This window comes from Aptenodytes forsteri, unplaced genomic scaffold, assembly GCF_000699145.1.
Source record: "Aptenodytes forsteri isolate BGI_AS27 unplaced genomic scaffold, ASM69914v1 Scaffold280, whole genome shotgun sequence".
Lineage (NCBI taxonomy): Eukaryota > Metazoa > Chordata > Aves > Sphenisciformes > Spheniscidae > Aptenodytes > Aptenodytes forsteri.
The window spans coordinates 1,289,963-1,316,335 of NW_008796042.1; the positions used below are offsets into that span (position 1 = coordinate 1,289,963).

At 37.9% G+C, this 26,373-nt stretch overlaps 1 protein-coding gene across 3 annotated transcripts in view; it reads right to left on the minus strand.

Moving 5' to 3' along the window:
- LCLAT1 (lysocardiolipin acyltransferase 1) overlaps nt 1-26,373 on the minus strand; it is a 123,294-nt gene that overhangs the window by 70,407 nt on the left and 26,514 nt on the right. For 2 of the 3 annotated variants that reach the window (XM_009285571.2, XM_009285570.2), the window contains exons 2-3: nt 11,372-11,540; nt 7,749-7,947 (exon numbers count right to left, since the gene is read on the minus strand). The exons of the other annotated variant lie outside the window; for it this stretch is intronic. In XM_009285571.2, coding sequence (XP_009283846.1) covers nt 7,749-7,947; nt 11,372-11,536 — 364 coding nt within the window. In that variant the 5' untranslated portion in view covers nt 11,537-11,540. The remainder of the gene's footprint in view (nt 1-7,748; nt 7,948-11,371; nt 11,541-26,373) is intronic. 3 annotated transcript variants of the gene reach the window in all.

A 26,373-nucleotide genomic window follows, 5' to 3' on the forward strand; every position in this document is an offset into this window, starting at 1 on the left:
ACTCATCCTCCCTCTTTTCTTCCACTGCATTATTCTCCGGTTTTTCATAGCATTATCTTGGTTAAAAATAAAAGCATTATTCAGTGCGCCTGTATTGAGCAGTGGTCTGGTCCTGTCAGGGCTTTTGAGGCAACAGTGAACCAGACTTCTAGGCTTAGTAAGGGAAATCACTGGAAGTGCATGATCCCACTGTATACAAGTAATTGGGTCCATTAACAGTTTGTTATTCCAACTGTTTTGCTGCATAAAATATCCACAAGGCAACAACCATGCAATTCTGAATGTTCCTTATTTTAAAGATGGGTAGATATTAAAAAGATGTTAGCACACAGAAAAATCACACAGGAACCCATGGCTTAAAGTTGCTATGTATATACAGTTAAGTTTTCATCAGTATAGACTGCTAAACAGATTTCTGCAAATTCAATTAGAATCAGCCATTTTACTGTTTTTTCTAGGTAGTTCTATGTCTAATAACCCAAACCAAATTAAAAATTAAGTGATTTTTTAAATTTAATGTAATGGTTTGAGTGCCTAAGCTAGGAAAATAAATAAAGAAATGCTTCTTGAAATAATCTTGTAATGCACAATCTCTGCTCCTGGCAAGTTTTTTTTTAACCATGCTCATTTTCAATAATGTAGTTAATAGCAGTATAATGAATTGAACAACTACCATATGATTTGGTGAATTCTTTGAGCAAATTACAAAACTTCTTTGAGGAAATTACAAAACTAGCTAAGAGATAAAATTCACAAATATAGATTCACAGTAGCACTCCTGATTTTAGAGTGAAACATCTGATTCAGTCTATTTATTCATTTGATTCAATCTATTTGTAAGGTATCTATTTAAACACCAGTATGCTTTCGCTATTGCCTTGCCCTATCAGACTCTAAACATTACTTTAATCTACATCTGTTTTTAAATTCTTTTTATGGTCACATTCAGTTTATGTTCAGACTATGTCTTTCATACATGTATATACCACATAGTCTACTTTTTACTTGGATAGAATATCATCTCTTCCAATGTATGTGAAGCCTAAACCTTTCTTCTAACAAAAACAACTTAAGTGAACAAACAGCAATGTTATAAACACAGAATTTTAAGGTAACTGAAAAAAAGAAAAATGTTCTGGTTTTGCTCTGATCAGTTTTACCTTTGATTTCCCCATAGTTCTCATGCGTTTGTTTCAGTACCAAAATATTCTAAATTTTATCTTTAAGTCACATTCAAATATTAACACTTTCTGTATTTCCTTTGCCCTGCTTCATTCTCTTGTGGGAGAATACAGTATGTGTCAGTAGAAACCTCTGCTTTAGCTTACTGTTTATTTATAATACAAATAGAAGCTTCTTCAAACAATGTTTACAGTACAAGATTTACTTGTCAGGGCAATAACAATGTTGTCAAAAAGCTAGCCAGATACAGTGGCCTATGTCTTAGCTGTGAAAATTTAACTGTGAAACCTTCTAGAAAAGATAGACCATTGAAGAATTGGTATCTCTCAGCCAATACACACACAAAAAAAGTGTGAAAGTACGTAGGAAAAAATAAAGCACCCAGACAGAGATATACCATGCCCTTGGAAAGTATTCTTTCAATATTCAGTCCCTTAATCATGGATCAGAAAGATGCTATTTGGACACTTCATACTCAAATATTCGTTCTATTTCCTAAATTATGCCATTTTTATAGAATATGGACAATCAGATGACTAACTCTACCATTGTATTAATGCTACTTACACAAAATCTTTGCGCTAAAATGCTATAAACACCATTAAGGAACATTAAACCTATTCAGTTACAATATCCATCTTAAAATAACACTTCAAATTTGGTTTGATGTACTGTGTAAAATCAGAATAACATAACATTACTCAGAACCAAACCAAAGCAAAGGCTTAAACCTCTAGGATGGCCAGAAAGTTGCTTTTTCTAATGCATTTTAAAAATACATCAATACAGTGAAACAGAGCATGAAAACCTAAGTATTAAAAAAGATGAGTCTTGCCCAATACGTATCTGGAGAAAAGCCCCACGTCATTCCAGAATCTCCAAAGACAGAAAAGGAAACAACCTCTGGCTGTTAAGATTGTGGGGAAGAACTAACAGGCCCTACCAAACAGTGCGAGTCTCTCCCATGGATACGTCATCTCTACTGCAAGTCAGAAACGTTGAGAGATTTTACAATTCAGTACCTCTTCTGTAGGCCTGCACCCTCTCCAGATGCTCCATCTCCTTATGGGAGGACCACGGAAGTAACTCAGCCTGATGAGCTGATCTGTACAGATGCTGCATAACCCACTGATAATGGCAAAGGAATGTAAGTCGGGAAAACACGCCATCCTAATTCTGCTGTTATTTGTTCTGTGAGCTTAGACAAAATAACCACTCTCTTCATCACTTGTTGTTTATAAAATGGGGAGAACGAGAAAGGTTAGCATCTGATCTGACTCTGGTGTGCATTTTGGAGAGGCAAAGGGGGTGGAGAGAAACTGGAGTCCTTATTATATAGAAAGGACAAGGAAAGTCTTAATGGAAGACAGGCTAGTAGTATTATTTTTTTTTCCTTGACAGAGTTGGGAGAATTTCTGTGGTACACTCCTGAAAATATTCCTATTATGCCTTTCCTGGAAGAGCCAAGCTGGGAAACAGGCGCCTAAGTCTTTTCTTCCCCACAAAAAACACATGCAGAGTTACAGGCAAATTAAGCTGCATTTTTGCTTTGAAGTATAATCCTTTCCTCACACTTAAAACTTCATCAAGAGAGTCTTGCGTTATCTGTCTTCACCGTGAACAACTGGTATAATAACAATCGTGCTTTCCATTAGAGAGCATACTTTTCAACTTCCACTTTAAAAATCACGTAGGATAACAACTCTAAGGTAATTAAGTCTGGTAGGTCATAACTGAAATGCTAGAAGACAAAATGTCACAGCTCCTCAAAACTCTCATTTCAGTCTATTTTAACGTAACAAAGATACTTGAGACATGAGCTATACTAGAAAGTTCAGTAGGTTACACTTTTAATTTTTTAAACCAATAAGCTCTATTGATAAGAATTTGAATGCAAATCCAGCTATAACCTGAACAAAGATGTTTTATGCTGAAGTCTTTAGATCCCTACCTATGGAAGTAGCTGTGGCAGCACAAACACTTCCATGCCAATATAAATGCGTACAGATTCCCCGCAGCGTGCTGCTTTAACTACACTCCAATTGAGTTAAGTGTTAAAATTTTCTAGGCTTAGCGACACTAATATTTTACTTCTGATCCATCATAGCTGTCCATGCGCATGCTCTTAGCCCGTGGCAAAGGCAGGATAATTTGAGTTGTTTTGCCTTGCTTCACTGAAAACTAAGATGACTCAAATTACTTTGAACTTGCTTCAGGCGAAGCTCATGGACATGGACAGCTATAATGGATCAACTGACGTGCAGCAAAAGATTGGTGGGGCTAAGCCCAGTGCTGAAATAGAGCACAAGTCCTTTTTTTTTTTTAATTTTTTTTTTTTCCCCCTGGCATTTAACACAACAAGGGCCAAACCTAACTTGAGCCTTTGAGAGCTACAACACGAGTGACCAGATGGGTGAAAAACAACAACTAAAAAGCACCTACATCTTGCTGTCTCTTCAAGAGCAATGTTAGCTATATAGTAGCTTGAATACAGAGGTGAAGATCTGGACAGAATTACGCAGTTACCTCTGCTCCTAACTACTCCAGGTTTGCCAGCTTTGCTTATTCTCCTCTTTTTCCTTCATCACCTTGTCCTTTCCTTACCTGTTCCTGCCCCAATCTGCTCCAGCTACAATTCCCTGCTTTAGCAGTCTCAGTGAGCCTTTTCAGAAATGATGTCTTCAAGGTATGTCCATCAATGGTGCCTGCAGCACCTGCATACTTTACGTTTATACACTGAATTACGGTGTTATTTATATTTTCCATCTGCATTAAGCAAAACTAGGGTTAATACCATCTCCCGTAGCAGCCAGGCACTGACACTAACCCTTTTGGTTACCCTCTCTCATTTTTCCATCAATTTATCTGAGAGTGCTCAAATTAAACCCAAATATTAATTTATTTTTCATGTAGATGTCGAGGCACTTTTAACCACTAAAATCCAAATATTACTGCAAGCCACCCAACACATGCGAATTGTCCATCATTAAAATAAATCTCTATTTCCAGTGAAGTCTTACTGCTTCATATCACAAGACTTTTACAAATGAAACTATTAAGAAAAAAATTAAAAGGATGCAACTAACTTCTAGTCATTATCTGGTCACCTGACACTACTGTGTATGTTCCTTGGTACCTACTCGAACAGTATGTATTCCATAGCACATGCTGAAGACAACTGCATCATAATCTGTATCACTTCCAATGCTATTCCTTATTAATTAAGAATAGGCGAGAATATAAATTGTACATATCTATTACCAGTACTGTAGAGAAGTCCTATCTTGTCAGACTACGCAGGAAACTGTCAATGCCATTAGAAATTCTCCTTGAAAACTGACACTGCAGAATGTGTCAGTAGTTTCTGATGATGTCAGATGAGAAACTGCAGCAACAGCTAAGAGCAGAGTAGTGCTCCCTCGAGACACCAACTTTGGCAAGTTGTACTGAAACGCTGCAAGAATGTTTCTGAAATTGCGATTACTGAAATGTAATACCTCTTTCTGAAAACTTTACTGCACACCATTTATCAAGCCAAAGCTACGGTTCCAGGAAGAAAGGACCATCTGTTTTTCTTTGCGCTTCTTTTTTTTTTTAAGGCTCACCTTTAATCAATTTAAAGTTTTTTCATACACTGGAATGCAAAGAATTAATAACTTAAGAACTAGATAAGTGACTCAATGCTTCTCCTTGAAATACTGACTCCTCTGATTTTAATTATAATTAACTAGAAAGTAACTGCCTACTTGTAATACACACTCATTAAATCTGATACCTTTACACTTTTAACCTACAAAGGGGGCGACAAGGACTCTGGATCTATTTGCATTCCAAGCGTTGCCCTTCACCTACCATATATATCACTTGGATCAGTATAATCTCTCATAGACCTATTTTTACACCCCAACTGGGATAGTACTTACAACAACAAAGGTGCAATGCTTAATACTCGCAAGGTTTTCAGCAACATGGAAATTAAAGGGCTGCATTATAAACCTTATCTTACATATAATTTTAAATGAAATGCTTCTAAAAAAAATCCTTTGAAAGATCAGAAAAGGTTGCACTGAAAGCAATACAGTATATTCATTCAAATATTTCTCAAACTCAAAGCAAAATGACCATTAGGTAAAGATTTATTAGAAGTTACATTTAGCCAATATATCAATACGTCCATAATCCTGTACTTTTGACTATGTACAACTAATTCATATAAATATATGAAAAGATGAAACTGAAAGACATTATGAAAGTAGCTGTTTTAATTTCCACAAATATTATACCTTAAATGATCAACATCTAACTTATCGACTATAGCTGCAGTGCACTGAAACTGTCCATTTGATTTCCAAGTTATCTTCTTGCCTTTACAAGCTCATAAAATAAACAAAACTTTTATGTGAAAGCATCAGACACAATTTAACAAACACAAAACCAAAATCTGACAAACACCTATTAAGTCTATCACATAACACAGCAGGGCCACTAGAGATAAGTAGGAGAAAATCTACTCTTACTGATGAGATTCAGCGTTGTCCACTTTGGACACCGTTTTCTGCTATATCACCGCCCCACCAAACTTCATACAGATTCATGATGAAATCATCTTCTGTCAATCTTAATTTCACCCAAGCGTCTCACTTTCCAACTGTCCCCTCATTACGTGGCTATACAGAATACTTTATTTTTGCAAGAATCTGCCACCCGAAACACAGGCTGACTGAACATGGAGACATGTATTTCTAAGGGCTCTTTTTAGATACACTATGGTAGAATAGAAGCTGAACATTTATGATTTTAGACTATCAAATTATGGCTTGACTGAAGGACGTAGTTTAGCTGGATTCCTCTCCTGTGACTAATAACACATTAACAGTCTACTAAAAAAATAAGCTAAAATTCACAGCATTGCAACCAAAGTACTCAAAGCCCATATATTGTGGAGGGTTGCTTAAGGTTGTGGCATATAAATAGTGGTTTATAACACTACAGATCCAGGCACCCAATCTACTGCCAGAAATGGTCATCCTGTAACACAAACAACAGGAGTAAATGTCTGCCTGTGCCACCTCTACCATCACAGCCCACGAAGTGGAGTATGAGCCCAGAATTTCATTAGTGGCTTAAGCTACTATGTCAGACTATGAACAAAGACGGCATCGTGGTCTGCTAACATTGACCTGCCACAGCTCCATCTGCCTGAGCCTACTCATCAAATCTAGTAGATGTGCTCTGTTTATGCACAGAACTGAGAACTGAAAATAAATAAATAAATAAACAAACAAACAAACCTCTAAACAACTCCTGACACCCTTTCAGGAACGAGATTTTGCCAAGCATAACATAGCATCCAAGCTCCTGGAGCTGACCTTCCAATTTTACTACGGGCACTAACAAGCATGCATACAAATGTTTTGTTACCAAAAAAAATATATGCTGCTTTTGAAGAGATAAACCTATGAAACTTCGATCATTGCTTTAAAAAATCGCATTTGCAGCTGATTCCAAGACTTCAAAACATTTCTGCTGTATCATGAAGATAAAACATTTATGTAAATATGTATTTTCTCATTTCCTGTAACGTTAAGAGAGATGTCTTTTGTCAAGTAAAATTGACCTTAATGTTCGACTGTTAGGGAAAAAAGTACGTTACCTAGTTGCAGCTCGCTTTTAAGAGTACTAAAGGCCCAGCAAGTGAATGCAATAACAGTGCAACAGTATGAGAGATCCTCCATATGGAATCCTGCCAAAATTATCTGTTCAGATAAATGGCCTGACAAAGGGGAACCATAAATAAGGTTACTCTTTCGACATCATAAAGTTGACGCATATCCTGCCCAAGTTGGTTTTGTATAAAACAGCAAATAAATCTAAGAGATAAATAAAATGCAGAGATGCTTTTATTTCAGATAAGTCTGCCTATTTATTCAGAAACCATTTGTGCAACAATTTTTGGCCCATCTGAAACGATTTCTCTGAGTATGTGCAACTCAGATCCGTTTCCAGCCTACCTCACTATAAATACTGATTTATTTCATATCCTGTACAGCATATTTTGCGTAACCGAGTTCAATTTAAAACTACAGTTATTAAAATGAACCATCAACTTTGCAATTGCCTACAGGGCTTTTTCTTTCTTTCTTTCTTTTTCTTTTTTAATCTTCTCAATAGTATAAATTGGATAATGAAGAAAGAAGCCTGATGAGAGCATTTGCAATGTGGGGGTGAAATAGCACCAAAAACAAAGTGTTGAAAGAGACTTTGCAAAGACTTAAAATCTTTTTTCATAATTTTGAAAAATTATTTCAGTACGTAAAGCAGAAATATTTTTACCTATAAGCAACAGCAGCACATGTAGTATCTTTAAAAAGAAATGCTTAAGCATGTAGTCCAGGCGTCCTCTGGGAGATTTATGGCTTAATCACTCAATATGCCACATATTTTACATAAGTTTTTTTAAAAATACTGAAATAGAATTTAAACGTAGGTCATTTAACAGGATATGTACAGTGCTGCGCAAAATTTAAACACATTTTCCTTTAAAATTAAAGGGTTTAGTGACCTACCAAATCCTGGAATGCTTTTGAGACTGGATTTGAGACAGATTTTTTCAAGTCTGAGGTAGCTGTATCGCAGCAGGCAGTTCCACAGGAACATCCAGTCCATTCGTGTGCGATGGTTCATGATAATGACACTCCTTTCTCCAGGAACAAATCCGTCACCAGTGACAACCACCTTGGCACCAAACACCATCTCCAGCAAGGCCTAGAAAGAATATCTCAATATTATGGCTTTACTTCCAGAAGAAAATCATCAGCCCATTACCAATGAAAATTAATTTGAATTATATAATTTCACTTATTCACCCACATTATCACTGGTAAACAAACTTCTGACTGTCTTCTAATAAAGCAGCCAGCTTTTCCACAGTAACAGTCAGCTGTTTAATGGAAGAGGAAACAACAGTTAAATAGCACTTTTTAAAAAGCACTCTTTTACAATCAATGTCCAACGTTAAACTCGGTTTTTCCTGTTCTTCCCAGAATACTATTATGTAGGAATAGAAGCAAGGGAATCAGTATGGATTATAACTTGGTAAGTAAAATCTAAGGAGAGATCGGCTGCACGAAGAATCTATTGCTCAGTATTGTCAGGGCTGGGAAGGCCTCAGAAGCTGCCTTGCTTTCTGCTTGGGCCCAAACGGTCAACATGTTTGTGCTTGACTTCTGCCTGCAAAAATGGCTAGAACCTAATGGCAGAAAGAGCAGCTGAGAGAGAGGAATCCCAAACAAGCTTGAACATAGTACAGTGATGTAGACCTAGGTCTGTACAGCTCTACGGTGCTACCTTGAAGCCTGGGCCTCCACCCACAATTTGCAAAAAGCATCAACCACCAAACGCTGGTACACAGTCACCTACAAAGTGCCGTCCCAAAGCACCGAATAAGCCTCAGACTTGGAAGGACACAAACAAGAGGCCGGGCAAAGAGCTTTCTCCATTTTGCCTAAACAGCCAGTGATGCTAGAAGTTCACATATAAAACACGTTTCTTGCTTTACCCGCTGTGTGGCTCTGAAGGGTCAAGTTATAAACCATAGGTTGGTGGTTTATCAAAAGAAAAAAAGCAGGCAAGAGCTACACAGTAAGTTTAAGAGGGCCTGGTTTCATAACCTCGACAGTTGGACCATAAACATATAACGACTAGTTGTACATAACATCAGAGCCCAACAGCATGCTCTGGCCATGTTCACACCACTAAAGTCTCTCAACCTCTGAAACAAGGTGGCCACATACAAATTGCCTATTGAAAATGGTTTCTGACCCATGACCATTCCCAAATCATGCAAGAAAGTGTAAGGAGGAGTGCTGGTTGGTTACAGCAAAAGACCAGGACGAGGCAAATAATTCAAAAATACGGATGACTGAATGCTAGTACCTTGCAACCTTTTACTACCTAGTGGAAACACCGTGGAAAGGTACAAAATCCCGAGAAACAGAGGCAGACAACAGATATTACCTAGAGGTATGACTTAAGGCCCTGAGGTTAGGGCCACTGGCAGGACACTGCGCAACCCAGTTAGCACAGAAAAAGAAACCACAAAACACGACTGGACATCTAGAGGAATAAACTTAACAATTGGCCTTAACACAAAAAAATGGAAGCACTTCAAATTACCTCCTTGCCTTCTCTTCCCCATTCTTCCTCCAGAAAAATATAGAAAAAGAGCAAAGTCTGGGGATTCAAACAGAGCTCTAGGAAGTAAAACAACTTTCTGTTCCGTTCATATTTCTGCCACCTCTGTGCCACAGAACCTCAAAGAACACAAATTTCTCAGTTTAAGTCATCTGTAAAACTGGAATGACATTCTCATAATCTCAAATGGCTTGAGATCTCAGAATAAAAAGCATTATATGTGCCAAATATTAATACTATTAATAGCTCACTATAACTCTGGCAAAGGTGTTTGCTATCAAGAGTAACTATGGACCACTGCAAAAGCAGAACAGGTCATATAGCTCAAAATGGTAAACAGTTATTTTTTCAGAAAAGAGAGAAGCAGCCTTTTTTTGATAGTTTAATATGAATCTTATTACATATTTAACATCTAGTTAAACATAATAATAAACAGATGTCCTGTTCTACATACCCTAATGCTAGTATAAGCCAGCTAAACTGAAACAGTTAAGACCCACTCACTGTCCCATCCTGCTGACTCTGCTAGAAAGGAAATAATACGTGGCAGAGGAGTGAGGAAGGTGGAAGTTTCTTCTATCTACAGAGGTCAGGGTCAGAGCTTCCCTGTCGGAGTCCAACTGGTCCAACATTAGTTTATTGTTTAGAGACACAAACCCAAGTGCCTGCTTCTCCTGACCAAGAATGGAGTAGTGTCAGGACAGAAAATTAACACAGACAAGGTCTGAGCCTCAAAAAGGTTGGGTGCAAAATCTTTTTCAGAACCCTTTCCTGAATCTAAATCCCCAAGATTCTTACAAGACAGAATCCTTTTCATAAAAATATTCAAATTATTTTGGTTTAGGTTCAGTGTGGGCTGAAATCAAACTTCTAGACTGCAAAAGTTATCACAAACTAGTTGCAATAATCCAGAATTATAAAGCCCAGGCAGCTAATCAAATAGAAGACCAGTATTTAATTTTGGGGAGTTGGCAATTTTAGAAAAATTGGGAGGCAAGCAGGCAGAAAGGGTCAATTTTGTGATGCTATCAGTACTCAGATAAATTTCATCATGGCAAGAAATAACAATCTCTCTATTCCCTTTACTGGCAATTATTTCTTCCCTCCTAATTTCATTGCATTTAGTAATGATGAAAAGGACAAAAGTTTTAGAACATGAAACAGCTCACACCCCTTTAAAACACACAAGAATGAAACAGAGAAAGCAGATATACATACATGATATGTAATAAAGATAAATCTTCCTTTATGCCACAAGATACGTATTTCTGCACACCCATATAGCATTTTACTTCAGAAAAAGTTAAACAAATCGTTAAAGGCCTAGAGGAACAAAGTCCCTTGGTTTTTAGAGAACAGATGAAGACACAGATCCCATTCATACCGCCTTTCCTCAGGAACAATTCAGGGAAGAGCTTTTTTATTATTTTCCAGACTCCTATAGCTATAAAGTTGATGCAGTGTAAGGGAAGTTGTTCTTCTTCACCTGAAATCATTTGTCTCTAATTCAGCTACAAGGACTAAATTCTAGGAGGATTAAGAGAACAGTGAAGGTGAGCAACAATGTACCAGACAGTGAATAATTTTCCTAATTAGATAGTTGGAGCACAGTAGAAAGGAAGAGTTTATAAGACGACTCATTTAGGAAGTTTGTAATTTAAAAAATTCTCCTGCTTACTAGTGCTTCACCTACTCTCCTCTGATCAGCATCTAACTGACACTGGATGGAGATGTCATGAAAAGGCCTTTTCAAGAGCACAATTAAGACATGGCATCAACTTACGTATAAACTGTGGAAGAAGAGGGGGACTGTTGACAGGGACACAATCTGCAACACTGAGCTAAAACCTAAGTCTCCACAGATAGTAAGTATGTTAAGGTGTGTTTTGACAAAAGCATAAAAAACTTAAAAAAATATAATTAAAAGTGTTAGTGAGCGAACTAAGTCGTGGGATTATGAACATTTGCCCAGAACTTGGCTCAAACTGCAACTTACCACTGGGAGCGTGAGCCAAGTGGCCACAACACAATCGGTGATCCAGCGATACCAGGCCGGCGAGATAAACATCAAAGGTAGAAAAGGACCAAGCATGAATATACTTCCAAAAAAACTTCCCAAGAATAGTGCAAGTACAAAGTATATCCCTTTCCATGACACCATGGCTCTGAAAGAGAAAGTTGGCATTATGTTAGAGAGAGAAACTGAAAGTAATTACATAACTCTTCAAGTCCATAGGTCCAGTTTGAACATTCCTCCTTTTTTCCATGGCTAACAACACATGATGGCAGTAAACGCAACCAAAACGTTCTACCTCACAAGCAGCAGTAAGAGAACGACTTTAGAAACACAGTGATTTGTAAGGCGCATTGGGATATTAAAGGGATCATAAAAGTCTCAGCTACATCATAATTTCCTCCACTTACTCCAACAGGTAGTTCCACTCTAAAATCTCCAGCAAGCTATTGTTATTATACAAAGGTACGAAGAGTTATAGAACAGAACACCTGTTGTATTAAACTTTTCAGCCATTATCTCTGTCATTGGCAAAGTACTAATGTTAGCATTTTCTGAAGATAGGGAACTTCGCTTTTCTATTTCTCCATTTTGTTTCTTCTTGCTAAACCCAGTGTTGCAAAAACTCATCTTGCCGGTCTACGTGCGACCTCCTTCAGAAACCACTCAAACCTTGCGAGACTGATCAGCTGTTTCAAACACCAGTTCCCCTTTCATCACCACAGGGCAGGCAAGCAGCGGCTGAAACCTCCCTACTCACCATCATTTAGAGAATTTATGACTTTTTGAAGTCTGCTGTACTTCAACTGTCCTTATCAGTTATTTTCCAACTTATTCCACCAAAAAGCCAATAGCCCTTGGTTTTTAAGACAGTAGTCTAGACTTGAAATATTTCAGTGTCTGTGCTATCAGCTAGACTCCCTTATTATAAATTGAAATGTACCGTGCACAGAACTTCTTAATGCATTACGGCAGAACACTCAGCAATCCTCCAAGCATTTGTAATAGCTACAAGCTTTCACAATTTAGCGACTACTACCAGCTATGACAAAGCAAATGTGGAAATATCAATTCTCTAAATTAGGGCCTAAAAATAGACTGTTTTCATCTATTTAGGACTCAGCCAATTGTTTATAAAATCAAAGGTTAAGTAGAAGTCACTTTTCAGTCACTTTACTGAATTTCTTTTTTGACAGGCTATTTTAGAAATTATAAGAGCTCAGATAGACAGGACTTCAGGACAAGAAAAACAGGAAGCTGGTGTTTTTAATTTTAAAATGAGCAATGGAAAAGTAATCCATTAAGCCTTGTATACTGTAACATACATGATTTATCTCAAGCATGTTTTGTGCAATGTCCATAGCAATAATGTTTGCACAGCAAAGTATTCAAAAGTCAAGAAATTGCAACGCTAGTGTTGCTAGCACATGAATTTGCTTCTGCTACTTCATGTTGACAAGTAACAAGAAAGTAGCTCTATTTTGGGATACTTTTAGGTTTAAACAATTTCCTAAACTGTACATGTTTGGAGGAAGGCCAAGAGAAGAGGCCATGCAAATTTGTTAATGTAAGAAGGATATAGGAAACCGTACTTAGCTTGACTTCTGCAGCATAGCAAAAAAAGTAACACTAAATACAAACATTTGTTGGTAGCTATATCAGAAATAATGATATAGCTGGTAGCTATATCATTAATACAATGAAATTTGAATTCAAAAAGCACGTTATTTACACCCTGGAGTACAGAGCCCACTCTTTCCTGCCAAGAGCGGGAACTAAATAACCATCTGACCACATACGCACACACTAGGTAGGATCAATTTTAACACATCAGGGCATCCATGAAGAGCACTGCACTGAAGAAACGCCTTCTTGTATTTGTTACTATAAACCAGTGTTGGGAAAGTCTGAAATAAAGGTAGCAGAGGACAAAAGATGAAACCGAGGCGGACAGAAACAACAGAAAGGGCAAAGAAAAGCATTAATTGCAGCAAGAGTAGAAGAAAAGGCCTTCTCCTGACATATCAAGATTTGAGACCTACTGCAAAAGGTAGTAGAGAGGATTAAAATTCAATGTGCTTGATCTAATCAAGCATTTTTTGAGGAACAAACACAGCAAAACAACTGGAAACATCTAGGGACAGCTTTCAGACACTTAAAACCCACTAGCAGACACAGAACACAAGTTTGTTTAGCTTCAGCCAGCTGCTCTGGTCCTCTCTGAGGCTGCTCAGAGCCACCGGGCATCAAGTCAGACACAAGGACGTCCACCAGACAGACACCCTGGCTCCACGCAGCTGCTGGACAACACAGAGGCGCGTGTTCCAGTTCCAAATACTCGACTTCTGCACACAGGTAACCACAGAGTTAATGAGAGAAGACATCGCTCTGTCATCCTCCTAGACTCTTAGGAAAGCAATGTAGGTCACTTATTTACAGGCTGAGCTTTTCACAGTTTACACTGGTCCTTCCCTCAAATTATAGCACAGACCCAAATATTTAAGAAAAAAATCTTTTCTGTATTTTATGTGAAAGACTGTCTTGTAAACATTTTTTTTTTTTTTAGATGAAGGTACCTGAGCTATGGAAAAGACCTGAGGAAGTTCTGAAGTTTCTCATCTTCAACCTGCACCCCAGCAGTACTTTCTTTAACATTACAGTATATACATACATAAATTATACTGCATTCCAGTGGGTTAAACACTGCGGTGTTTATTTCTAGACACAAGAGATACCATGTGTGTTTTTAATCAATGTCATTTATCTCTCTTGCAGCCACATTTTTAAAGTGTGATACATACGATATTTTGCTTATTGCTTATATATATCATATATATATCTCTCTCTCTTTACACACGTACACATGCATTTATCTAGAATAATGGATAGACTTTGTCTCTGAATTACCTCCACCACAATAAAGCACATACCACGCAAACAGGTACGAGAACAGAAAAACAACTCCCTCTTAATAAATTTGAGCAAAACTGCAAAACTGTGATAATGTGAAGAACTTAGAGCAGAGAGTAACCATCCAGCTGGCCTTCTGGAAACAGGGCTCAGCAAGTTCATTTTAGTAACAAGGTGAAATTGTTAACACACTCAACCCATTTGTTTTCATTTGTGGGTTCACGTGGTGGAGTTACAGCCTGGACAATAGGTTTAAATGATTTAAAATGCATCTGCCTACGCATGTCAGTTGAGAAACATTTACATATACCCTCGTTTTAGCCAACAGTCAAGGATGGGCATTCATCACACAAGCTGCTGGGCGTGCTGGCTGCCAACAGCACATGCCCTGGGCTAGTCAGCAAAAGCGTTGCTCTGTGTGTGTTTAGAGCAGGGAGGGCAGAGAGGAGGCTGAAGCCCCAGGCTGGATTTGACACACTCGCCAGACCAGGTGCACCGCTGAAGCGATGTGCCCTCTCTAACTCAAGCGGTGCCACAGGGAGCCAGCTCCAGCACCTCCTCGGCTAGGAGTACAGCGCACAGGTTTGTAAATTGTACAGAGCCAGCTCTGGTCAGACAAAATAATCAGTCACACCTCTGTGTCCTGCTAAAGCTTCAGTACCGTTTGGGAACTGCCCTGCCTCTGAAGCAGTACAGTCGTGTTCACACAGTGCTGCAACTTGCCTAACAAACCCTCCTTTGCCTGTCTTTGCTCAGCTCTGTATCCTCACCTTTTTCCCTTCCCAACAGCAACCCCTCTCCCAGCCCCGCATCCCACATCTCCCACCCCGACCCAGCAATACCCCTCCCATACACACCCCACGTCCCCCCCGCCCCTGCAATACCAGCGTGCTTGGGCAGGCGAAGGGCAGCACGCTCCAAGTGGCCACACACCCCGCTGAAAAGGAAAGCCGTAACGCTGAGGACCGCACGGTTGGCGTGCAGGCTCAGCTATTGAGTCCTGCCAGGCCAGGCCAGGCTCTGCACGCTGGTGTCAACTTGTGTTGGCACTACAAGGGCTGTTGTACCCAGTTCACCATTGCATCAGTCACCCGAGGAATTCCCAGACACCTACTACCAAAGACAACAGGGAACTGACTCTATTATCAGTCTTTTGCATCTCTCAGCCCCTTAAACACCTAGCTTAGAAACAAAGTATCTTTATAGATACATGTCAGCCATCCCAAATCTAACACGTGCATTCAACAAGAGAAGTAACAGCTACAAATCAATGCAAAATACACGCCTGCAACTTCAAAACATGATTAAAAAACAACAAATAATCTCAAAGGGAAAGGAGTACTTAATAAGGACTTGTAAAATGATCTAAAACAAATGTGAAAAATCTCAAAACAAAGAAAATCAGAGCTGATTCATGTCAGAGATGAGACACCCAAGAAATTAAAGGATTCGACAGGAAGTCTGAATTACAGAACTCAAGCATTTTCAAAGTACAGAAGCATTCCTTTACTGACAACTCTCTCTTCCTAATGCAGCAATCACTCTCAACACTGGATTTAGCACGTATTACGGCCTTTATGCATCTTAAAGTCACTTTCCATTTGCTGTGTGGGTCAGAGCTGTGGGGAGACAGTCAAAATTATTTTAAGATTCAGGCTGAAAGCTGCAAACAGTGAGAAAGACAGCACCCTCACACTGGGCTTGTAGTTCTTCATCTATTTTGTGGCAGAACTCCAAGTTATTGGGGTACTGTACTTTACATGTTCTCGTTGCCATAGCAGAAGAAAAACATGCTCTGTCTCCAGGTAACGGGAAACAGTAATTCTTAAAATACAATTTTTGATTTACATTTCAGTTAATTTTAAAAATTCTTGGCTACAATGGGACAAATTACTTTCCAAAACAGTTGTATTTTTGTAAACTTCATCTTTATTAGAATATTTTCTTGAAGTTATTTCAATATTCTATGCAAACAAGGTTTTTGCATAGTAACATAAAGCAGAGGCACCTTCCTGTGATTGGATTTTGGCTTGTTTTGCTTATCATCTACATGCTTTTATTCGAAGTACAGCTGGAATGACAGACAAACCACAGCTTGTTATGATGATGATGATTTCAAAAGGTTTTAAACAGCCTGTTCTCTACAACAACACTAGTTTTTCTTCACAACTGCTTCTATGGCTTGTAAGCGGGCAAAGGATGCAAAATAAGTTTACCTGGTAAGAAACAAAAAAGTTCTAAAATTAAAGGTCTAGATAGAAGTTTCACAGTAGTCAAGACTCACCACACGCTTCATGTTTCCTTAACAGTTCCTGGCTAATTCAAAGTTCTTGTACAAACAGGTTAATTCATCTTTCAGGTTCAAGGTAAAACAAGATTTAACCTACAGTATGGAATTAAGCAATATTACCTGACAAACAGAGCCAGCTGCCTGATAACTAGAGAGATTTTTAAGCACTTAGTATTATGCAGTCAGCAAATCAGGTTTTATTACACTACTGAAAAAATAAAGAAATGCTCTTTAGTGCCAGTAAAACAACATTGTATTATTACCGGTCAGTATGTTTCCATTAAATCAGCACAGGCAATAAAACTGTTCATTAGTCTTCAAGAACTGAATGGGGAATACTAGGCACTGGGTTTAATTCTTCTTTCAGTCAATTACCAGTGGAAAAGGTAAACATTATTTTCAATTAAAATCAAGCAAAAACTCACACAGCCAGCCAATAATGCCTTTTCAGTAACAGTTCTGCAAAGAAAGCCAGCCGTTAACTGCGAACTGACTTAATTTAGTTCTGCATTTCCTCTAAGCACGGCAAATGAAAGAGGTGAGCTGGAAATTCCAGCTCCCATATTCAATTTCACATTCTGAAACATAATTTCCAACTCAGAAAATATAATTTTCACAACAACTTTTAAAACCTTTCATCTGGGTGAATTGGACTTCAAGGAGGTGGGCAAGAGGGGAACAAAGATTGCCAACTTCCCAGGTGCCCATTGAACAAGCCATCAAACAAATGACCCAAACTTTTACTTGTTCACTAGTTTTTAAGGTTACTAAACAAAACCATAAAGACAGGAGAGCAGGCAGCTGGACAATCCTTCCCAGCTTGTGAGGCAAGTAACACCGGGGTCTCGGCAACCACCGAGCAGGTGGCCAAGTGACAAAAGATCAGCCAGGCAAAGTTTCAGTGGAAATGACACATCCTAGCAGAACATTTGAAGTCCAACAAATCACCAGGCTTTTCTGTTTTTTGGGGTTTTTTTCCAATAACAACATTTCAAAGGAAATTTTTACCAATTCTTGCACTCAGAGCAAGAAACTAGTTTCTATGTAGTACCGTATTTTAAAAAGAAAATTGCTTACAGCAAGCTTTTATCGACTGACTCAATCGTATTTCCAGATCTACAACTTACCCCATCTCTTTGATCATGTAACTTCTCACTTGTGCCTCAGTTAAAAGAACTGCAGAAATAGCAGAGGTTATGTGGGAAGCAATGACAGGAAGAAGCTGAATTATTAATTGCACAGATATCCACTCTGATCACTAGCCCACATGATACAGGCAAGAAGCTCCATCAGTCTCCACAGACCTCTTTATGAATGACATTTTATTTCTGATTCTTCTCTTGGGCACTTCCTTATTTTAAGGAACATACAAATATGGCACAGATCACTATCACAGAAAAAACACGTGAAGAAACAGGCGCTTGACCATTAAAACTACTTCCCTTTTATTCAGTTATTGCATTTAAAAACCTTTAAGAGATTTAACACGCCTATCAAAACAATATAGGATAGGGTAATAAAAGATAATTATCATCACAAACCACATCCCTGACCCTCTCTAACAGTATAGCATATATTAGCTTACACATGCACAAAATAAAAAGTACAATACTTAATGAGTAATTTCCGAAAATATTACCAATAAAATATGATTATTGCTGTATCTTACAATTTATTATCTCTTTTATTTGCCAAGACTTAATCTGACTATTACAATTCAATAAAAAATTCAATAGAATATTTAATTTGCTCTCCCAAGTAATTGTGTCTTTCCAAATGCAAAAAACCTGGCCAAGATTCTTTGCAGTACAGCCTTTAGATACCGTAAGCAGATAATTCAGTCAGGGTACAGATATCAAATCAGTCTGATGCTTTTTCACTCTTGTTTACCTGTACTCTTTCCACTGTTCCTCCAGACAATCATTAGACCAATAAAGCTTGAATAAGAGCATGAGCTAAGGTATTTCAAATCATTTCTAAGAGGGTATCAAGCAACAGCTACAGCTGCTTCCTGGAAAAAAAAAGAATGATTTATGGAAAAGTAGCTTGCTTTTATTCCTCACTATATTCAGAAAATCTAGATGAATTGACAAATTTGAGCTGCTGTAGGAAGAACTGCACAAGAGCTTTTTCTACCAAAAGGTACCTCATTTTTTATTATGCATATTGCACAGACACAAATAATTTTGAGTTACTTCTTCATGGCTTTCCATGCATATAGTTGTTCTCTGTACTATCCTTCAAGTTACTGTGGCCCCACAAGCCTGTATTAAACAGCAACCAACACAAAAAGAGTGCCCTGGCTGACAAGTCATCAAAAATAGGTTTGGCAGATGAAGAACAGCTGTCGTATTTCCCCCATCCTCTTCACCCCTTGTCTTTAGATAAAACAAGAAAACCCATAACCTTGCAACAAACATGGAGTAGTGGTCAGTTCTGGAGTTTTATTAGGTATATTATGTAAAACCTGCAGGTCAGCTCTAGGCCCAGTCTACTTTACAAAAAAAGCTACTTGTGGTCGACAGCTGGCAAATCTAAGTCCTCTGGTTTTAAAAGTCTATAACGGACCAAAAAGCCTACCAACTTTGATAAATAACAAATCCAAGTGAAAATTATGAAAAACAGATAAAACGTTCCACTTTGATTTTTTGGTTTGTTCGTAACATCTCCAATCACAATTTTTTTCCCCCTGCATAAGAGCACCCCAACACTTTCATTCACAGCTGGTCTCGGTGGGGAGGGGTGGCATTTGTAATTTCAGAAGTACCTATTTCACAATAAAACCCTCAGCTGAGGAACAGAAATCAAGGACTCCATGCTGAAGAACAGTCACTCAAAGACAAAACTAGTAGAGTGTTCAGTGGAGTATCTTAAAATCTCTGCCACTGGCATTGAACCAAAATCGCTCCCTGACAACAGTGAAAGCTCTTCAAGTTATTGATATGCACTGCAACAGATCCTGAACTGACAATTTAAAAAAAAAAAAGTTTAATTTCCAAGGTTCTAAAAACTTTGCTGTGTTCACCATTTCCAAAATAAACTCTTTTCTCAGCCTACTTACAGAACAGTAACTCACAACTCCCTTCTGTGTAAGGATGCATCCATGAAACGTCTAATGTCTTTTCTACGCTCATCAAGACAGAATCTTCTCATCAGGTTAACAACTCAAAAGAAATACAGGAGACGTGTATGAACAAAATTCAAACAGCCTGTTCAACAAGCTATGAAAACCACCGACCACCACTAGGATAGTAACAGCATGACAGAAAACTTTTGCTAACTCATATTATTCTGAGGAGTGCAATTATGAAAATAAAAAGGGGGGATGTAAAAGCCGACTTTCAGAGGCCTTAAGCAAGGTACCCAGCTTGCAGAAAGTTTCAGTGAGAGCTTTGTATTTGTGACCATCCTCTACAAAAACCTCTCCTGGTTTTAGAACAGAATATATTAATCCAAATAATTCCTCCTTCTCCAGTTATAATGTATGCTACAAATGAATTTAATTCTGGATGGGTAATATTAGAGCATGGTTTTTTGGTTTTGTTTGTTTGTTTTAACTAAAGCAGCTTTTTTTTATGTATCTTTTATAATATGACAGACATCACCTGTAAAACAATGGCAATTGCTGGAGTACTTTATTCCTTTTCTTAGTAGCACATTACATGCTATAAAACTTCAGCAGGCCCCATGCTAAAAATCCCAACAGCAAACTTACTGAAGCCAGTGAGTCTTCACCTAGAACCAATTGCAAGATCAGATTATGGATTTTATCTACTCTCAGAATTGTTAAAGGGCTGAAAAGAAAAACTGGAGATTTGTCTTCATTTCTCTACCATGTAAGTCATTCTGGCTAAACAGTACTTATACAAGAGATGGAGAACAGTGCCTACAGACAAATTTATGTCAGTATTTTATTTTTTTTTTTTTAACAATAATAAATTGCTATTATCAATTGCATATAACTCTGCCAAGCCTCTGAGTCTGTGAAACTGCCTCAGGCTTTTTAAAATATATTTCCAAGACAAATATCAAAGAAAAAAAAACATTTGCAAATAATGTTAAAAATGTTCTAGCCACTTAATTGGAAAATTACATAGAGAACTTGAAATTTTGCAGGACTGCCTTTATATCAGGAATACACAGCACTTTGAAGCATACTTACACATCAGCAAATATCACGTTTATAACAACTTTAAAAGCCACATAAACTGTAGTTTTCTAGTGAGTTATGCTTACCGGCTGGCTGCTTTCCAAGGTAAGCATAGTAGAAACAACAGATTGGTTACCTGGCAGGCTTTGAAGCAAAAGAGGAAAAATGCAGCAGTTCTGCAGAAAATTTACAAACCTTTCATTCCCACTAGAAGCAGCAGAAACAGTTTATTTGCATGAAATCCTGTTCTCAGTCTGTTATGTTTTGGTGAAGATGGAACACCCAAAGCGATACAGCCAAAACCCACTCACTGCCAAACTACCGTCCCACTACTAACTAATATTTCTGCTTCAAGACCTTACAGTAAGAGAAGAAGATCTGCTGTGCTTTTTGGAGCCTTCTAGAGAACAGTCTTCAAATCTCGTTTGCATAGCTCACCAGTAGGATCAGTCAACAGTATATCTGGATATTTCTAAGATTACATTACAAACCAGTGTTAAGAACTGTAGCTTTAACCCCGTCTTCAGCTCTGTAATTCTTTCTTTCCACCAGCTACAAAGGGAAGCTTCTCTTCTGACAGAACTGCAACGGGACATCCTCAGGGCTTCAAGTTGATCCAGGTCTTCAAAGCCATTTCTAACAGAGCACTGCATTTCACAGTGTAAACACTTCCTTCACACATCTGCGTGGAGCTGGTCATAGATGCAAACTTTGCTTGGGAAGACGCACAGCTGAGTTAGATGATCTGTACTAGAGCTAATAAAGCTCCGTGTCCCAGCAGGGATTCTCAGCCCATGCACGGCAGCAGGCTGATGCAGATACATTGATTCTGGTTCCAGGGCTACTGAATCTGATTCTATAACACACACAACATTTTTCTTCAAACTTTAAGTGTTCTCAAAGCCAGAAAATGTTTTACCAATATAGCATAATAAAGAAACTCATGGTTTTTGTTAAAGCTGAATGGCTTTGGTCCCTCAAACACATAGGAAGATATGAGCCCATTTGATTCTTACTCATAAGGTGTTCTGCATTTAGATGCAAAGGACCCACTGCTATTGACAAATGAGTAACAAAATGTTTTGCATGAATATTTAGCAAGGTCATTTTATCCTGTAACAAATTACCAGTATAAGAAGCTAAATAAAGTAATTCAATGCTGAAGCAACCAGGGAAGTTATCTGCCAGTGCTTATGCAACATTTAACTAAACTGCCAGAAGACAAATGGAAAAAAGCAACCTCTAGGACGAAGATTTTTAGCTTTTTAGCTTTGTATTATGTAAAATAGTAGCTCATACAGAATCTCAGTTTCTAATAACGTTTGCCAGAACTGAAAAGAGCTTATAAAAAAGAATTAAAAGTGGTTTAAGAGGTGTTGTATTTCCCATCACAAAGACCAAGTCAATGTTACAGCAAGAATGAGTTTCAAGTCAGCTGCAAATATATTTGGCAGTTGCAGATTCATTAGATAGACATGCTGTGGCAGACACATAGATGCTAGGCAATCCAAGAATAAAGTATCCATTAAATAATTACAGAACAGCAAGTGACCTAGTCAGGGAAATAACCCATTATAGCTACTCAGGGGCTACTAGATTTTACACATGTGAGCAATGCTCTAGCTTAACAAGAGCTATTAGGGAAAAAAGGGGAGGAAAGAAGGAGAGCCTCACGAGAGCTATAGATAAAGAGCCTCCCAACACACATTTAGGGCATTTTTATAGGCCAACTGACCACTTCCAGTCTCCCACTCAGTACTGCTGATGTTGCTAGCAAAGCGCCTTAAAAAGCTACAAAGTGATAGAGGAAAGGAACAAAAAGACAGAACAACTTTTAAAAGACTCTGATCATTGAAGAAAAAAATTGGTTGGAAACTATGCTGCTCATACCTCGGGGATGAGAGGCCAGAGGATAAAGAATACCCTGACCTACACCAGAACTATCATGTGGAAGATATAGGAGACAGGGGACAAGGTAGACAGTCTAGAGAAGGTTATTTATTGGTATCCCCTCTCCCCCTTAAAAGAAATAATAATAAAAAAGGAATCTAAGAGGAAATGCAATGACTCAATCTTTGCACTAGATAAATCATATCCAAAAAAGGAAGATATTATCCAGATTTGGCTGTGCAGAGATCATGCTACCAGAATTATCTAAATCAGGAATCTTCTCATAGCAGTTTCTATAGTCATGGAACATGTTTAATATCAGCTGTATCTAGACTTTTCTTTAGGGCCAGACAGATTTAATGATCTAGCAATTCATTATAAAGTTTTTTTTTTCTTTTTTTTTTTTTTTCCTCTCTTGCTACAAGAATTTCTCTTCCAAGAAGATCTATCATTCTCCCAGTTATTTCCAAGTGGGAACACACCCTGGCATATGTTTCCCCTTCTACCAAGTGCCCTGACCTTTCAGGAAAAAGATTATACAAAAACACAGAATTCCTGGAAAGAATCTGCTATTTCTGATTAGCATACTAATATCACAGAAACAGAAGCTAGAAGAGCTTATCTTCAAGCTGCAAAATATGCTCATTAATAAGTGAAGTACCTGCGCAACTGGCTAAGGATATATATGAGAAAGCACGAACATCTTTCTAGTTGCATTTGCAGAAGAATTCCCAAATGCAATCACAGCTCTTGAAATGCCTTTAATGAGTTCATTGCAATGGGCATTGTGGAGGTCATATTTTTATTGGGGAAATCATAAACCATGGACTTGTCAAAAACAGACGCATATAACATTCCACTTCCCTCTCTTCCTCATCACTTTGAGGCTTCTCCCTCTGTCTTATGAAAGTAAACACACTGCTGAAACTCTCAGTACTCCCAAATAACTGAAGGACAGTGTATCTTTACATACTGGGACACTTTGCATCCGAACAATACAGCCTCAAGAAAATTAGTCTGCTTCTGGCATGACTGCAAGGCATGCTGAAGTTAAGAAAAAACATTACAAGCACAGCTACAAAGCACCAGCATTAAAAATAACAGCATTGACTATGAAATATTCTTATGTCCCAGAGCTAAGTGACATTTTTCATATGAGCATGGAACAGACAGCTATCTTATCCTATACTGAGATGTTCAGCTCTGAAATATTTTTATTGCCAGCATGACCATCAAGCAAACAGCTTGATGGGCAAGAGTAGTGATGGCAAATGATGCAACACAAGGACTGAAGACCTGGTATTACACAGTATCACTTGGAGTCGATTAAAGCTATTCATTTATGCTAGCATAAGTAAATACTAACAAAAGCATGGAAACTATTTAGAGAAACTATAGTTACAAGACCTTCATCAAACAAGGGACAGTAAAATTGTTCCAACTCTTTACTAAAATGTTATGAATTAATTAACTGGCAGTTGGGTCAACTTGCCGTCTTTCCCAGAGGCATAAAACCAAGATGACACGCAGGGATGCTACTTTCCAAGCTCACGGACAGAATGAATACTATGTGAATTTCTATGCTAGTGGAGGCACCTAATTCAGAAACGCTCACTCCTATATACCTTAACTCATACTGAGCAGGGTCTTAAACCTAATTCTCCACAATGGCACTAAAATAAGAGCTCCAGTGACAAGCAAGGCAAGGGTCCTGCCCTTCAGAGTTCCAACTTCTCCCCTCAGCAGGTCCACCTTGAGCAACGACTGAGGCAATAACACCTCTGAAAAAGCTAAGCTGTGATTGTTAAGTTAAAAACTCCAAATTTTGACTTTCACAGGAGAACATATGGGGACGCTTCTTTTGAGTGCTTCCACTCTTAACACTAAATATGATTTCTTGTATGTACTTTGATCTGAATTTATGCAAGAGCACTGTCTTCCCATGAGGGTAGCTCTTAATATGTAGATGGCCTTAAAAGCTCTCCACAGAAATGCATGGAGAATTACATTGTTTTATTTAAAAGATTAATAATACATTTTTCGTAGTTTAAATAGAAGATAAACGTTTGCAACTTCTACTATGGTATCTACAAATGTGCTGTGAGAAAAATCCCAGGCTGTTACTGTATCAGTTATATACTTGGATTAACACAAATAACTTAGATTAAGCCCATAATTTCTCAAGGCTAAAACATATAATTTTTAATTTTACATAAAGTTGCTTAACACTCCGAACTTTCTTCTCACACAAATCATTTTCACCTGCTCCTGCTCTTGTCGCAGATTAACAGCCAGAGAGAGAGGACAGAAAGAACCAAAACAAAGCAGCAGTGGGAATAAAGGAACATACTATGTCAAAGGCAAAGCCTGGAGCTATTGGAAAGCCCTGTATTACAGCTAAGCAAGGCAAAACAACATGCCTTCTAACAAAGACAATTTGAAGCCAATTACAATCCAGAAGATTAATGTACTGACTCGGGCATATATGAGCCTGAGTTTTCCATCACCCATCTTTCCCAAGAACCCTTGTCTAACTCACTGGAGGAGGGGTAAAGCTGGTTGTAAAAAAATTTTCAAAAGCGCAGTAAGGAGAAAATTTGAAAACAACTTGAGGAAACATGGATTCCTGCTGAGCACAGAGTTTTCAACAACAGCTAAGATTTATTATATTGAAAATTTTTTTCCAACACAGATACAAGCTACAACAATGAGTTTCCTTTCCAATTCAGCCACAGCTGAACATTTTGTTGAACCATTACATTAAGAAAAGAAGCTTTCACAAAAACTTTTTTAAAAGATCTCTTCTTTTGGGATAAAACAGATATATTATTAAAGTAATTCTGGTAAGACGAATCAATCATTGGACTAAGTGATGTCAAGGATTGCTCAGCAATTAAATCTGATTACTAATTTTGATGTATTGATGAGAACGTCAGAACAGAGTATTCGGAAAAATATACTGAAGACAAATGTTCATGAAACTGTTCTTTAAGTCTTCATTTTCCCTCTGCCCTCGATTTTAATATATCAGGAAATGTAAACAACCTTCTACATCAATATTTAGAAAAGCTTTATGGGCAATGCATACAGCAATTCAGTTTTTAAGAAAGATATTACTACCCATACTTACTATTTAATCAAAGTTGTCTTTGAATTTGTTTGTTTGGGAGTTTTTTTGCTATAGAAAATGGGGAACAGGAAGAAGAAAAAAAAAAGTGTCACCTTTGTCAGTTTCTGTTGTAAAAGGTAAGCTAGCAATAGTCACCAAAGCCAGGATTTTTAGATCCTCCTCCACCTTCACCAGTTTACTCATATGACAAATTAGCACTCTTTTCAAAGAGTACACTGAAATCACATAGCCATATAGATTCTGTTTGGAAGCAGCTGGCTGGTCACATAGCACATGCGTAGCCCTGCACTGCTCCCAGCGTGTGCTACTCTTTGATATATTCCCATTAGGCAAAGGATGTGGAAGTAAAGCTGCAGTTGGTGCTTTGAAGGGAATATCATTAGGGGATAAAAACAAAAAATTCAAAGGATCAAGGTTTTATTATGGCACAACCCATTTTCTAAGTAAGTTTCTAACAACATCAGATGAACCTTCCCATTGATTTCCTTGCAGAAGGCAAAACACTTTTTGTAAACATACTACAGTATTTATAATCAAATAATCTTCATTATTTATATAAGCCATTTTTAAAGCCTCTCCTTGTAAATCACATCTGATTCCAGTATTAGGGTTTA